The sequence below is a fragment of the Chelonoidis abingdonii genome, chromosome 7 (assembly GCF_003597395.2).
Source record: "Chelonoidis abingdonii isolate Lonesome George chromosome 7, CheloAbing_2.0, whole genome shotgun sequence".
Classification (NCBI taxonomy): Eukaryota; Metazoa; Chordata; order Testudines; family Testudinidae; genus Chelonoidis; species Chelonoidis abingdonii.
The window spans coordinates 87,655,981-87,669,937 of NC_133775.1; the positions used below are offsets into that span (position 1 = coordinate 87,655,981).

The 13,957-nt window shown below is 39.3% G+C and overlaps 1 protein-coding gene across 2 annotated transcripts in view; it reads left to right on the top strand.

Annotated features, from left to right (window-relative positions):
• The first annotated feature begins 8,914 nt into the window (after positions 1-8,914).
• The window catches only part of ATP10B (ATPase phospholipid transporting 10B (putative)), a 71,174-nt gene continuing 66,131 nt past the window's right edge, over positions 8,915-13,957 (top strand). The window contains exons 1-2 of one of the 2 annotated variants that reach the window (XM_032794353.1): positions 8,915-9,201; positions 10,185-10,379. In XM_032794353.1, coding sequence (XP_032650244.1) covers positions 8,927-9,201; positions 10,185-10,379 — 470 coding nt within the window. In that variant the 5' untranslated portion in view covers positions 8,915-8,926. Of the gene's footprint in view, positions 9,202-10,184; positions 10,380-11,579; positions 12,312-13,957 lie in introns of those variants that run through there. The other variant, XM_032794352.2, reaches the window with a different exon arrangement.

The window sequence follows — 13,957 nt, forward strand, 5'->3', positions numbered from 1 at the left end:
TTTATTATTCAAAGGATTGCTTTGATTCCAGTGTCCTTTTTTCTCAGTTAAGAAGTAAGTAGATTCCACAACGGCATGGTGAGATACATCGTCTTCTAAGCAAGTACTGCTTAGGAAAACTGGCACTATATACCTGCAGGGACTGTATAATACAAAAAAGATGCAAGGACATGAATGAGACAGTAGAATTCCATACCACACTTTAACTGAGCACCCATGAAACACAGATAGCAGAGCAGCAAGACGCCTGATTTGGCCAGAACATGAAAAAGGTTGCGAACAGCCAGATAAGAAAACAGGAGAAAACACACCAGTGCAGATGTTCTTCATGTACAGAGGAGTAATTAGCTGATGATCAAATGGGCACACACAGATACTAACGAAATAAGTCTAGGGTGGACCTGCAGACTAGCGTGCTATTTCCAATCAAATGGGCTGCCAGTACAATAAAATTACATTTGACCTTACGTTGACTTGTTCTTATAAGTTGGGATGTGTATGTGTCTGGTTACTTATTCACAAACATATCTATATCTCTGACTGGTACTCATCTCTTGCCTCCAATACATGGGTGAGGATAGTTAATAATTGGTTAACCTGAGACTTAAACCTGCCTTGTGTACACATGTATACAGTGAAATGTAAGTCAGTTATGGTTGCTACAGCCAGCTTTAATTTATGCTTTTGGTATGTGCTTTTGGAGGACAACCTAAGAACACTCATGTTTTCCATAGTGATTAATTCAAAGTCTACACCAGTCTGTACCCAGAGATCTCTTTCCCATGAAGTTTAGACTGCGGGCTCATTCCAAGAGATTCGTGTATCTAGTAATCTTCTAGCATAGCCTGTTAGAGATCACTGCCCAACTGTGGGATCAAGCCACTAGTGCATTAGTGAAATACTTACTAAAACAACCTGTAGTCCGCAATCATTGAAAACTCTGGTCGTAGCCACCTCTAGGCTCAGGTTAGTAACCAGTTGCCTCTGTAATTGCTGTGAAGAACCACGGTTATATTCTCTCTTCCTGTTTACTACTCAGCTGAAATGACAGGAAAAATGTCAGTAAGCCAGATATAATTACAGAATTGGAGTTAGGTTAGGATACCAAGGTTAACACACCCTGTGCTTGTGAAAAATGCCATGGGAGCTTTCCTGAGCATGAGTGTAGTGGAGCTGGATCACTCTGTTGGCTATCAGGTTGACCATTCATTTTAGAGAAATACTGTATGTTTAAATAGCACATTAATCTTTAAAGATAGGCTATGCTCAGAATTTTCTTACACCAACAAATGTATGGCTAGGATTTATTTACTTATCCTTTGCTCTGTCTGAGAAAGGCAGATTGATAGTCACAGTGCAAGAAGGTCTACAAGAGGATAGTTAATTTCTGTGTAATACTGCATATGGACAGGCAAATAATATTGGCAGCAAGGCAGAATTCTTTCCTTGTGCAGTATCTGACTTCTTCCATAAAAATGAGCTAAACCAAGCATCCAGTTTTACTACATTCAGACTGACAGCATCCTACTTGAGAAAAAGCCCTTTGATAATTATAGTTGTCTTTATGACCTGTGTGTTAGCATCTGCTGAGAGCACATCTGTTTGGAGCAAGTCTTAATAATGCAGCTGTAGCCCTTTGCAAAATCAGGTTCTCTGAACATGCTGCTGTGCTGCTGAAGCTGAAGGAAAATTCTGTCAGGCACTAAAATCTTCTGTCTGCCTTGGGAAAACTGTTATAATTAACCCATTGTTGTGAGATTTCAGGACAGATTTCTCCCACAAGGAAACACAATTTAGTCACTGCATGAAAAGCCTGTGATAATCTAATAGAATAATAATAGAATAGCAATACACTGTAGTCTAATGACGCACTAGATTTATGTAAAGCTCCTTTCTATTTATACTGCAAAAAGAAACATTATATAAATTTTAATCCATAATGCATTTCTGTTCAATGAATGACAGGGCAGCCTGCAATGGCTAGCATTTTTGGATAATCATTTCTTTAGGACCTGTTTTTAACTCTTGTTGATGCCCTGCCGCATGCATTATTTCTTCAATACAGTGTAACATAATTCCAGACAGCCTTTTATATGCTCCTAATGAATGACAATAGCCTCCGTCTCTTGCTCCATTCAATATATTCATCAGCCTTCACGTGCCAAATATTTTTTTCAAGATTGGTTTGACTGGGTCCTGATTACAAGAGGCTTTATATAACATTACAAAAAAAAAAACCAGGCTGCTTCCTAGCTGATAATTGCAATGCAGATTAAAAACAGTGTAGTTCAGCCTTCTGTAGTGCTCTGCTCACTCAATGATGTTTATTTCCCTAACCAAACCGTCCGGAAAATGATTCACTTGAATGGGTGCCACCTCTTTCATATAAGGCAACACAAAGAATAATTGCTACTGTTTTCAGTTACGAACTGTGAGAGAAAACTTGAAAAAAGTGGAATTAAGTGTTTTTCAGAGAGAGAGAGAGAGAGTGTGTGTGTGTGTGTGTGTATTCTCATAGTTTATGGGTTCTTTCAATATGGAAATGTAAGGTAATAGTTTGGAGAGAAAAAATAGCTTTTTCTTAGTAACATTTGATCAATGCACACATCCCAGTGAAAGGTCCTCACCGAAATTGCTCCTGTTAATATGCTATGTTTAAAACTTCCATTCTGTCTAAGCTTTTGCCCTGGAGTAAAATTTTCAAAAGCACCTGCATCCCATTGGTGTAGGCTCCTAAGTAACTTAGGAACTTTTGAAAATGTTGCCCCTGTTTTTTTTACCTTTGTATTGCAGGGACAGACAGGCAGGGACAGGATGTTTATACAGCATCTAGCACAACAAGGCCTTGTTCCTTCGTAAGGGCTTGTAGACTTTAGGGTTGAGAATCCTCCAGGATTGGCCTGGAATCAGTATCCATCTCCCAGTAACTATTGAAAGCAATCCAGGAGATTTTAATAGGATATTTTAAGAAAATGACATTGTCATATTTGGGGGGGGGGGGTGGAAATCACCCTGTATAGCTTCAGTCAGAGTTGGCAACCCTAGGTGTGAGTCTCTTAATGCTAACTGTCCATGTAATATAAGGAAGAGTGGGAAGAGGATTCTCATTAGTGGCAGATAGGGAGAAAACTGCAAGATCATAGGCTAGGGTTTGGCAACCTGCAGTACGCGTGCCAAGGGAAGCACGCGGGCTGATTTTTAGTGGCACGCTGTTGCCAGCCAGGGTCCCAGCCACTAGCCCCACTCAGCCTGCTGCCAGCCAGGATTATGGAACCCCAGACCAGCAGCGAGATGAACTGCTCAGCCCGCTGCCAGTCTGGGGTTCTGCTGCTGGCCCTACTCAGCCGGGGTCCTGGCCGCCGGCCCCACTCAGCCCGCTGCTGGCCTGGATGGGTGGAACCATGGGCTGAGCGGGGCCAGCAGCCAGGACCCCAGACCAACAGCAGGATGAGCCACTCCGCCTGCTGCCGGTCTGGAGTCCTGGCCACTGGCTCTTTGCCAGCTGGGGTCCTGCTCAGCCCACTGCCAGCCTGGATGGATGGAACCTGGCCAGCAGCGGGCTGAGTGGGGCCCGCATCCGGGACCCCAGACCAACAGTGGGCTGAGCAGCTCAGCTCGCTGCCGGTCTGGGGTTCTGTCTGCCACCTGCACTGCCGGTCTGGCATGCAAAACTTTTTACTGGCAGGCGAAACCTTAAATTAATGAAGACTCGGCACACCACTTCTCAAAGGTTGCCGACCCCATCATAGCCGGTCTAATAGTCACACTGACTATGTATGAGGAACTGTAAATTCCTGTAGAAGTGAAGAACCAAGAGAGAATCTCCCCATTATTTTGGGAGTAGTGAGGAGGGAACGGGAGAGAATTTGGCATCAGTGAGTTGCAGCATGCCTTTCACAATAAAGGGCAGTATTCTACAAATGGACTATGTTTGGTACTGACCAGCACCCAGTGATTCGTGAATTGATGTGATATATTGAACCATTTGAGCCAAACCTCTACTTGGGGAATTTGAACAGCATCCCTTCCACCCCACGACTAGCCAACATACCACAAGCTTCTGTTCCATCATGGTACCTGACTTGTTCCCTCCAGTAAAATGAGTAAATCTTAATCTTGGGGCTCTTTAGTTTCTGAAGGTGTTCAGAACCCTCCTCAGACTGGGGGACTTGAATCTCAAGGATCGTGTGTTAATTCTACTTCAGTTTTTGGGAGCACATGCCTTAAAACACAGTGAGAATGATCTAGGAGATGCTAATAAGGCACAGGGCATGAGCACATTTCATTTCTGGATGAGATGTGCAAGGCAAATATAGCGAATCTGTAGTGTTAGTCTTAACAGTGCTGACAGTTCGCCTCACACATAAAATGAGGGGAAAATAGATGAGTCTTTTAAAATAATGGGTTCAGGAATGGCAGCCTTGGGCTTTATGAGTTGTAATTCGTGGCAGCTTATTGCAGTAAATACATTACTGTTGTTTTTGAGCCATATGTAAAATCCCTGACTGTGACAGTATAGTCAATAGTATTTCACAACCAATGTCTTTTCTATAGTAGTATTATGAAACCTTTAGGCAACAAATTGTATTCCTTTCCAATAATAGCATGGGACACACATTTGAAGTTAATAAGATGTTGGTAGTTGAATCTATGTGAAAATGGCAAGGAGAAATCTGTTTAATGTGATTCTCTTTGAATAGTTTGTTGTGCATTGACATGCTTGAGGTAAACTTGAAGCCACTCTGAAATGCCTGGAAATAAATGCTAGCAAATTGCACCCCAAAGCTTATTGCCAATCTCTGAAGAAATAGCACGATGTTAGTTCTCCTTATATTGCAAAGAAGTTCAGATTTTTCAAAACGTTTCCTGTTGATTGAGAATTTTATAACTTTTGTTTGTAGACTGGCTTCTTATTCCATTGTCTTGTCAGGTAAAGTATCTCTGGTAAATTTTCTCATATGTAAATCTTTTCCACAGCTGTCTAAAGGAAGTGAAACATCTTTCAGACATCTGTGGACAGCTTTTTTGTGTGTCTGCATGTACCTGGCCATAAAGCACACTGGTAAGGCCTGCTGATTGCCTTTTAACAGCAATTAAATATTTTAAATTTCTGATAGCTGGGGTGAGCATTGAGAAAACACAATTGTTTTCTTGTATTGGGATAGGAATCGACACATGCTATACCCCCTAACACTGGAGTAATGTAGCAGGCAAATCCCAAGTGACATCACAGCATCTGGAAAAATAATTCACCACTCTCTTTGCATCTTCCCTTCTTTTTCTTTAGGGGTGCCTCTGGTGGTACAAAAGCATCATCTTCAAGGTGGGAGATGCTTGGTTGTTTTGGTAACTATATGCTGAAAAGATCTGCTCTTTACTTTCATCAGATATAGCCCCCCACCAATATATGCATAATATAGAGCTATAAATAATGTGTTCACTATATTTGTTGGTTTGCAGAGGTGGCATTCTCTGCTTTTTTTTTTAGCTTTATACCTCACCCTTTTAAAGGAGAAAGAGAAATCCTGTGGGAACTGCTAGTATGCTTTAACTAAGAAGTATACGTTTGAAATGGGTTCCGTGCCCTTCAGAAAGTGACCCAGATAACACACTGAAATGCAATTAGTATACTTGGGAGATTCTGGATACCAGTTGGCTGATGTAAGGTGATACTGAATAATGTCTCTATGAGATCTTCCGTCCTTTCCCCTAGTCATCTCCTAACTGAGATGCCAAGTCAGGTTCATATTTATTCTTAATGATCCCAAAATATATTGGTTGCTTTCTGCAGCTTTGTTTTTTCCAACAATTTCATACCTGTGACAAGGAAATCATTAACTTCTGCTTTAATTATATATCCATCAGTATAATTTTTTCATTGCATAGCCACTGTCCTTTTGCATAGTTTGTATTATGACATTTTGACATCTCCTGTGACCTAGCTAATTGTATGTTGACATCAGTCAACTTCCTTCTCTGTAGATACAGCACTATTTACGGCCTCAGTACAAAGGAAGCCATGATGAGAACATTGCTTCCAAACTGAATCAAGCTAAGTAGGGCGAGTTTATTCTTTGATTAATTTGTTTTAATGAAATAGAATGATAGTAAGAAAAGAAATCAGCCTGAATGTCACGAAAACTTCATAGGTGTGAGATCTGTAAGGCTGTGAAATAGTTTCCCAAAAGAAGTGGTGGATGACATTATTTTAGAAATTTAAAGCGAGACTGACCAGACAACTGGCAAACAAACTTGCATTGGTGGGAGGAGAGGCTCTGATTTAATATATATTTTCTACTTTAAATATCTATGATTCTGTGAATGAAAATTAGATTAGAAGATTAAGATTAGGGTTGGAAGAGACCTCAGGAGGTCATCTAGTCCAATCCCCTGCTCAAAGCAGGACCAACTCTGCTTCATTTTTATCTGTAAGCGTAGAGGACTTTTATTTTACCTACTTTTATTTTAACTAGTTGAAAAACTAGGAGTATTAATAATTTGAGGTTCTGATAAGTTAGTCTAAGTGTATATGTAATTTTGTTGGAGTCAAAATATAAAAAAATCAGTGAACAACTAAGAGCCCAATTCTTTCATATTCACTTATGTTGAACAGTATCTCACTCCGTGGTCAGCCACATTGAGATAAATAGGTTTTCAGAGATTCAAGTTAGCCACTCCACATTCTGCAAAGGCGCAAGACACCACTGGGCAATCTTAACTCTTCATTAACTACATTTTTAAGTATTTAATAAATAGTAGCACGTACGTATGACTTGCATTACGTTACTGTAACTGCATCCCTATGAGCACTATATCAGCGTAGCACATTGCATAAACTGTCACAGTGTATTATTTTTCCTCCTTATGACTCAGTTGTACACATCTTTGAAAATAATTTTTAAAATATAAATATTTTATATATGGCTCTTCCTAAGGAGAATGTGTGGCTGTTCACAATTTTTAAAAGGAAAGGGGATTTGGAAGGGGGCAACATAGGCAGTAGCTTCGCAAGTGTAGGGAAACTGAGAACTTGTCTATATTAAATGTGGATTCGTCAAATTTTAAATTGATATAAAATGTAACGTACTTGAACTGGTGCAAAACATAATGTGGGTACTCTTAATCCTATTTAAACGAGATTGGTATCAAATTTGCTTAAGTGGATTCTTTACTGAATTAAACTAAATCAATATTAACATAATTTAAATAAGATAGTCCATATTTTGTGTTCTGCTAGTTTAAGTAAATTGGTTTCAAATCACAACTAAGTTAAACCAGTACAGCTTTGAATATAGACAAAGCTTTATCCTTTTTCTTATTTGTGCTGTACCATTCGTTTTGTGTCTCCCTCCACCCCCTACACTCATGTAGTTTACTGTGGTTTAAATTGGGCATAATAGTATAGAGCCCAGTGCTGTACCTTTAAAGTCAGTGAAAGTTGTGCTATTTATTGGCAATCTCTTGAGGTCGAAGATAATCTCTTTCACGGGTTTTATTTTTCATGGGTCCTTTGGTGACTGAGGAGTCCAATTCTTGAGCCACAGGCTCATTGGAAGACATTGTAGGTGGTTTTGGAAGACAGGGTTGGGCCGTGATTGCTGCGTGACAGTTGTCTTTCCTTTCTTTTCTAGCATTTTTCAGAGATCTAGGCAAAACAATTTTCCTCAAAAGTGGAAGTTCCCTCTCTGACAAGTCTTCAACTGTTATCCCTATCCTGGACTGCTGTCTCCCAGTGTGTGGGGGATTCTCCCATTGCCACAGGACTTCTATGGGTAGGAAAACATTCTCCTATGAAAGAAGCCTGCACATGAGTAGTTTAGTGTAGGGGAGCTGATGCTCACCAGCAGCCACACAAATCTTGGCAAAAGAGGCACCAGTGTCCGGTGGCAAGCAGGTCCAAGACAACTGGCGGTTTCTGTTGCAGCCTTTGTCCACCTTCACAGCCATTGAGAGGTGATCCAGCTTCATCCACCTATTCTGTCATTGAGATCTTATACTGGATTGCGTTGTGCTGGGCTGCACTTTGTCTGGTACCTCACCTTCGACCTTACCGCCATGGGTGACTCTACCAGGAGTACAGGACTCCTGACAGCATAATTCTTAAGGTCTTAAATATATGCAAGCTTCTCCACCACATCAAGTTGGCAGCCCAAGGAGAAGATTGTGCTATTAGTTTCAATGGGAACAGGATCAGGGTCTTTCTGTATGATTGTGTTTCAAGCTGTACTATTACGTTATATAAGGGTACTAGTTTTTAATAATCAAGTTGCTAGATCTATTCAACCAGTAAAATACCCATTGTTCCTTGTTAAGTTCTGCATTTGAATCAGATTTCTATGGAGACTGAAGAATGTTTTTCCTTTTGTGAATGTAAATGAGTTTAAAATGACCATGTAGTTCATTCTCATCATAGCCTTTGTGCGTGGTTTAAGATTCAGCACCTGAGCCAATTACCTTTGTAAAAGAACATGAACAGAAGAACTATCGTGCACAAGTCTGAGGCAGTCAAAGAAAAACTACCAAACAGCTTTGGTTGTGGCAGTTTGATTAAAGAAAATAATATCGACTTGGATAAAGATAAAATAATATAGATAAAGAAATGATATAGACTTGGAAGTTCATTTGTGAACAATCAGCTTGAATCTGCTTTATTTGCCTTAACTCACAGTTAGAACACACAGATCATAAAGCATTTTTCTCATAGAGTTAGAAATAGATTTTTTCCATATTAAATATTTTTGTTGTACTAGTTAATTTCTGTACAGAAAGCACTGAGCGTGAAGCTGAACAGGTAATATGCTGAATTGTATTGTTTGCTGCTTTAAAACAATCACTGGAAAGACACAAAGTGAATTTGTTACCATAATGGAATTGGTTTTCAGTCCTTGTAATGCATTTCTCTTTCAGCCTTACCTTGCTTCTATGGATGGCTTTGTCAGTGGACTCAGCTTTGTATCGTTGTCAGCGGCTGGCTGCCGAAGGATCCACCTGGACTCAGTCGGAATCAACACCTCTGCTGTCTTCTGTCAGAAAGAGGCTGAGATACAACTTGAACAAATGGAGGATTGTGTTTCCCAACAACAAGAGCCTTCAAAAAGATTGGGAGAAAGTTTCTAGATTTTATTCTGAAAATGGGATACAGACCACGAAATACACCTTGCTCTCCTTTTTGCCCAGAAATCTCTTTGAACAGTTTCACAGGTATACACTTGCCAAAACTAAGGAAATGATTGATCAGCTTTAAGATCTGTCCCATCATAAGTGATCTTTGATAGAAATGTATAAAGTTTCTATAGGTTTTTGAATAATCCTATAAGAGAATTAATATCCTGATTTAGAATTATACAAAACAACATGCTGAAAGCAAATTATTCTCTTAGATTCTATAGGATTTTAGAGTAATTTTATAAAATTATGTTAATTTTTACATAAGCGTGTTGATGTCATCAATATTAAGTTATATAGAACTTGTCCATAAAAGGTGGTCAAAGCTGAGTTGTTTGTGTGGTTCAGTCTTTCCCATTAACTACTGGTTGTAGGACTAGTGACTTGGGCATGAAGAATCCTGCCAAGAGCAACCAGTGGGAAATGCCATTCTGATCAAGATAGATTAAATTTTCCCATCCATCTTTCACTTTGAAATAAACATTCTGTACTATGGTGCCAGGTTCTGTCATCCCATGGTTTGGCCTATCTTTTTCTTTACCTTATGTCTATAAATTCTTAGAGAGCCTAGTCTGCTTCTTGTAAAAACAATCCCATAAATTTCTGAATATGAGTTTTAAATACTTAGTTGCTTTTTAAAATTGGCAATCCTTGAATCAAAAATGAATGCAAATATGGGAACCTTAATGTGAGGGAAGTCATGAGGTAAACAGTTTTTAGGTTTCTGGATTTAAACAGTGGTATAATACACAAATTAAATGAAATTCTTTTTAATGTTATGAAAATATATCTCCTATAGAATCCTCATAAGGAATGGAGACATCACAATGCAGTCAGGAAATATTCTGTCCTTTACTGAGGAGGGAAGGGAGAAGGAGGGGGAGGAGAAGTGTGTGTTTGTGTGTGTGTGTGTGAGAGAGAGAGAGAGAGAGAGCTGTTTTGACCTACAAACAGTGTTGTGAATCAGGAAAGGACACATTTAATTTCTGGCTATTGTCATTTGTTTTTGACCTTCTCAGGTTGGCTAATCTCTATTTCTTCTTCCTGTTCATCCTAAACTGGTTCCCACAAGTGGAAGTTTTCCACAGGGAGATCACGATGCTACCTTTGGGTGTGGTGCTGCTAGTAATCATGGTTAAGGATGGCACTGAAGACTGCAGGAGATACAGATTTGATAAGGCAATAAACTCCTCTAAAACCAAAGCATATGATGAGTAAGTGGAATGAAACAATGACAATGTTTTACATTACATTATTTTGTGCAGTTTAACCACATAATTTTGCAATATTTTCCCCATTTGATCACAATAAGTGAAATTAATACGTTTGGAAAGGTTTTTATCTAGGGACTGGTTCCTAATGATATTAATGATAAAAAGCTAGGGAAATAATTTTAGCCCAGACTGATGTCAGTAACCTTTATTCCGCCACGCAGGGTGTCTGTATTGCTATAGCATTTTCTCTTAAAGTTTTCCAACCACTTTACCAAAACCAGATAATTAAGCCTGAACACCCCTTCTCAGTAGGTGAAGGATCTTAGGAATGGTGAGGATCCTTCACCCACAATTGAAATGCAGCCAACTTTGGAATAGAACATTGCAGCTGCTTAACAGCATGGCATAACACTGCTCATTGGCAAGAGGAAGGGAAGAACATTGTATCCAACTGAAACCAGAGCGGGAAATTTCATCGGTAGACTAGAATGTGACCAGGATATATGTGTTAACACTTCATCTCTGCCATCAGATCTCCAATAACCAAAGGTGGCCAGTCCCTCCAAATTTCATGTGAATGACTGCACCTCCAGAAATATAATATCCTTTATATTTCTGCTGGGGCATTTGCCTGTACTGACTCAGAGGGAGGAGAATGGCTTCTGCTGCCTTCTTAATTACTAGCAAGACTTCTCACAGCATCAGAGATCTCTTCTCCAAGTACTGCCCTTCTTAGCTTGCCACAGCTGATGGGGCTACATGACAAGGTGATAAACTTTCATTAAAAGAGGATGATTACATTGCGGGTCCTTTGGTCAAGAGGTTTTTGTTTTTTTTCTCTTAAACTTGATTCTGTAGAGACAAAAGCAAATGACAGACAGAGAGTTTTAGGAGACGAAATCCTGGCACTACTGAAATCAATAGCAGCCTTCCACTGACTTCAGTGAGATCAGGGCTTCCCCTTTGAACTAACTTACTGGCAATAATTTTAGCTTCTAACAACTTTAAAAAGAGTGCTTCAGAAAAGCCTCAAGAGGAGGACTGGGCATATGTCTTCAAATTTATCCATCCACTATAATAAGATGCAGAAAGAAGATTGCCTGGCACAAGCTTCAGGAAGTACAGTAACACAAATAATAGCACATTTCAGGAGTGCTTTTGTCATCAGTGACTTGCAACAGGGCAGACTTTAGGACCCAGAGTCAGCCTGACTGACAGTGGCAGAACTGGTTTCGAGGAGGAGGATACTACCTGTTCCTGTGACGTCTGTATTCCAACAGGTGTAGCTTTCTATCAAGAGAAAGACAGCAGTCGTTTCAGGGAAACTCAAATCCTCATTCCACGGCTTTGCATTCTTCTGGATTATTTAAACCACTGTGCTTTATTTTTGTTATTATTTGACACGACATTTTTAAGGGGAAGTAAGATGTCAAGGAAATATGCTCTAGGCTGCTGTTCTATGAAGATCATAAGGGAAAAACTTTTTTTCAAGAAAGTTTGCTGCCATCATGCTGCTTCCGATTCTGAGACACAAAACGAGGAGTCAGAGAAGAGAGGAAAAGGAAAGAAAAGAAAGAAGAAAAATGAAAATAAATGGGTGGTTGTATCCAACTTGCCCTTTGAAAGCTGCAAGTGGAAAGAGAACCCAAACAGACATTATGACTGTAATAAAATCAAGACCACCAAATACACTTTCGTATCCTTCATCCCAAAGAATATCTTTGAGCAGTTTCACCGGTTTGCCAATTTATATTTTGTGGCCATTGCAGCACTGAACTTTGTGCCAGTGGTAAATGCTTTTCAGCCAGCAGTTTCTCTGATCCCAATTTGTGTTATTATGGCTATTACAGCAGTTAAAGATGCCTGGGAGGACTTTCGGAGATACCAGTTGGACAAAGAGATCAATAATATGGTCTGCCTCATTTACAGCAGGTAAATTAATCATACAGTTTTTCTTTATAAACCAAAAATTGCTTCAGTTTTTTTTCAAAAGCATCTTAAAAAATGAAGGAGTCTCTGAGGGGCAAAAAAATAACTACTGGGGAATGAACTCTTCCACAGAGGAAACCAATGAATCCATATGTTTGATAGCTAAATTAAAGGGGTACCACAAAACAAACTTCACAAATAATGCCTCGTAAGGGGCAAATTAGGATGATTATCCTACTAGATTGACTAAGAAAACACTAATTCCAGAAGCTTATAAAAGTATGTGACCGTATCTAAAAAGTGTCTCTCTCCCACCACCAAAATTGTCCAGGATCCAAGTTTCCTGGATTGCCTGCAGAACTGCTGCTTTCTGTTTTCCTTCAAACTGTAGCATTGATAGTATTTAAGAAAATGACACATTGTAACAGAGGTAATGAAAAAATATTGACAACTTTATAGGTAAGACAATGATTAAAAGTTGGTTTTTTATTTGTTTAATTTTACATTTGCTCAGACAAAGAAGACGGAAAGAGAGAGAAATAACAAATACGTTAGACATTAGCTGAGTGATTCTGTGCCGGAAATCTTAATTATCTCCCTTCTGCACAAAAGAGGCATGATAAATTGCTTCTGAGAACCATTTATCAGAGATGGCTAATTCTAAGTGCTAAACAGGGAATGCACAGAAGTTGTTTTCTGCTCTTCACCCTTCCTCTTGTGCCATTTTGTATTGCTCTATGTTCTTTCTGAATCTAGCAACCTTTGTACAGTAATGAACTGTCTTTGTGTTCCTGGAAAATTCCGTGTCTGTGGTTTTCCCAAATATCCAGTATATGTGTTTAACTTTTTTGTATATGAAAAACATCTACCAACTTACAGATAGACCTATGAATGCTTTGCAGAAGTGAACATCATGCCTCTGGCTCACTTTTTCTCCAGCCATGGGATACGTAAGCAGTTAAACATTAAAAATAGTCCTTGGGCTATCCCAATATGTTGTGGTATTTTGGCTTGCAGTGATGTGATATGAGGCTCTGAAAAGAGCCCTTTCCAGTTGTCTTTCACCAGGTATTTGTGGCCTTAAAGGAAGTGTAAAGCCAAAGGACGTGGGGTGTCTTCAGGACAATAGAGGTTCCCTTCTCCTGGAAAAAACGGTAGATAATACAACTACCATCAGACTTGTTATGTGCTGTAACTAATATAAATAATTTTAATTCTATGGGAAGCTGACATTTCTTGTTCTTCTTGTTAGCTGCATTTTCTTGGACGAGCTTGGTGTCTCCTCGTTTTCTCTTCCTTCCTATGAATCATCTGGCCTAGGTTATTTTGTACCTGAAACTCTTCTTCTAGACACTGGAAGCCTCGTAAAACTGAATTATAATCTTGTTGCAGTAGAGCATTGTCTTTTAATACAGTAACTGATCTCCCATCTAAAGGTGAACCATTCATCAGATTTACAGTATTACCTTAGGAGAAACTGAATTGGAGACTGTGTTATCGCTGTTGTTTCAGACTTCAATATAATGAATTCTGGTTCCCAGTTTTAATGGAAATATGAGGGCAGAATTCTATTTTTTAAATCTCTAATAGAAAGATGCTTTTCCAAAAAACTTGCTAGGAGATTGGTGGGGGAATCTCCCATCTTGCCT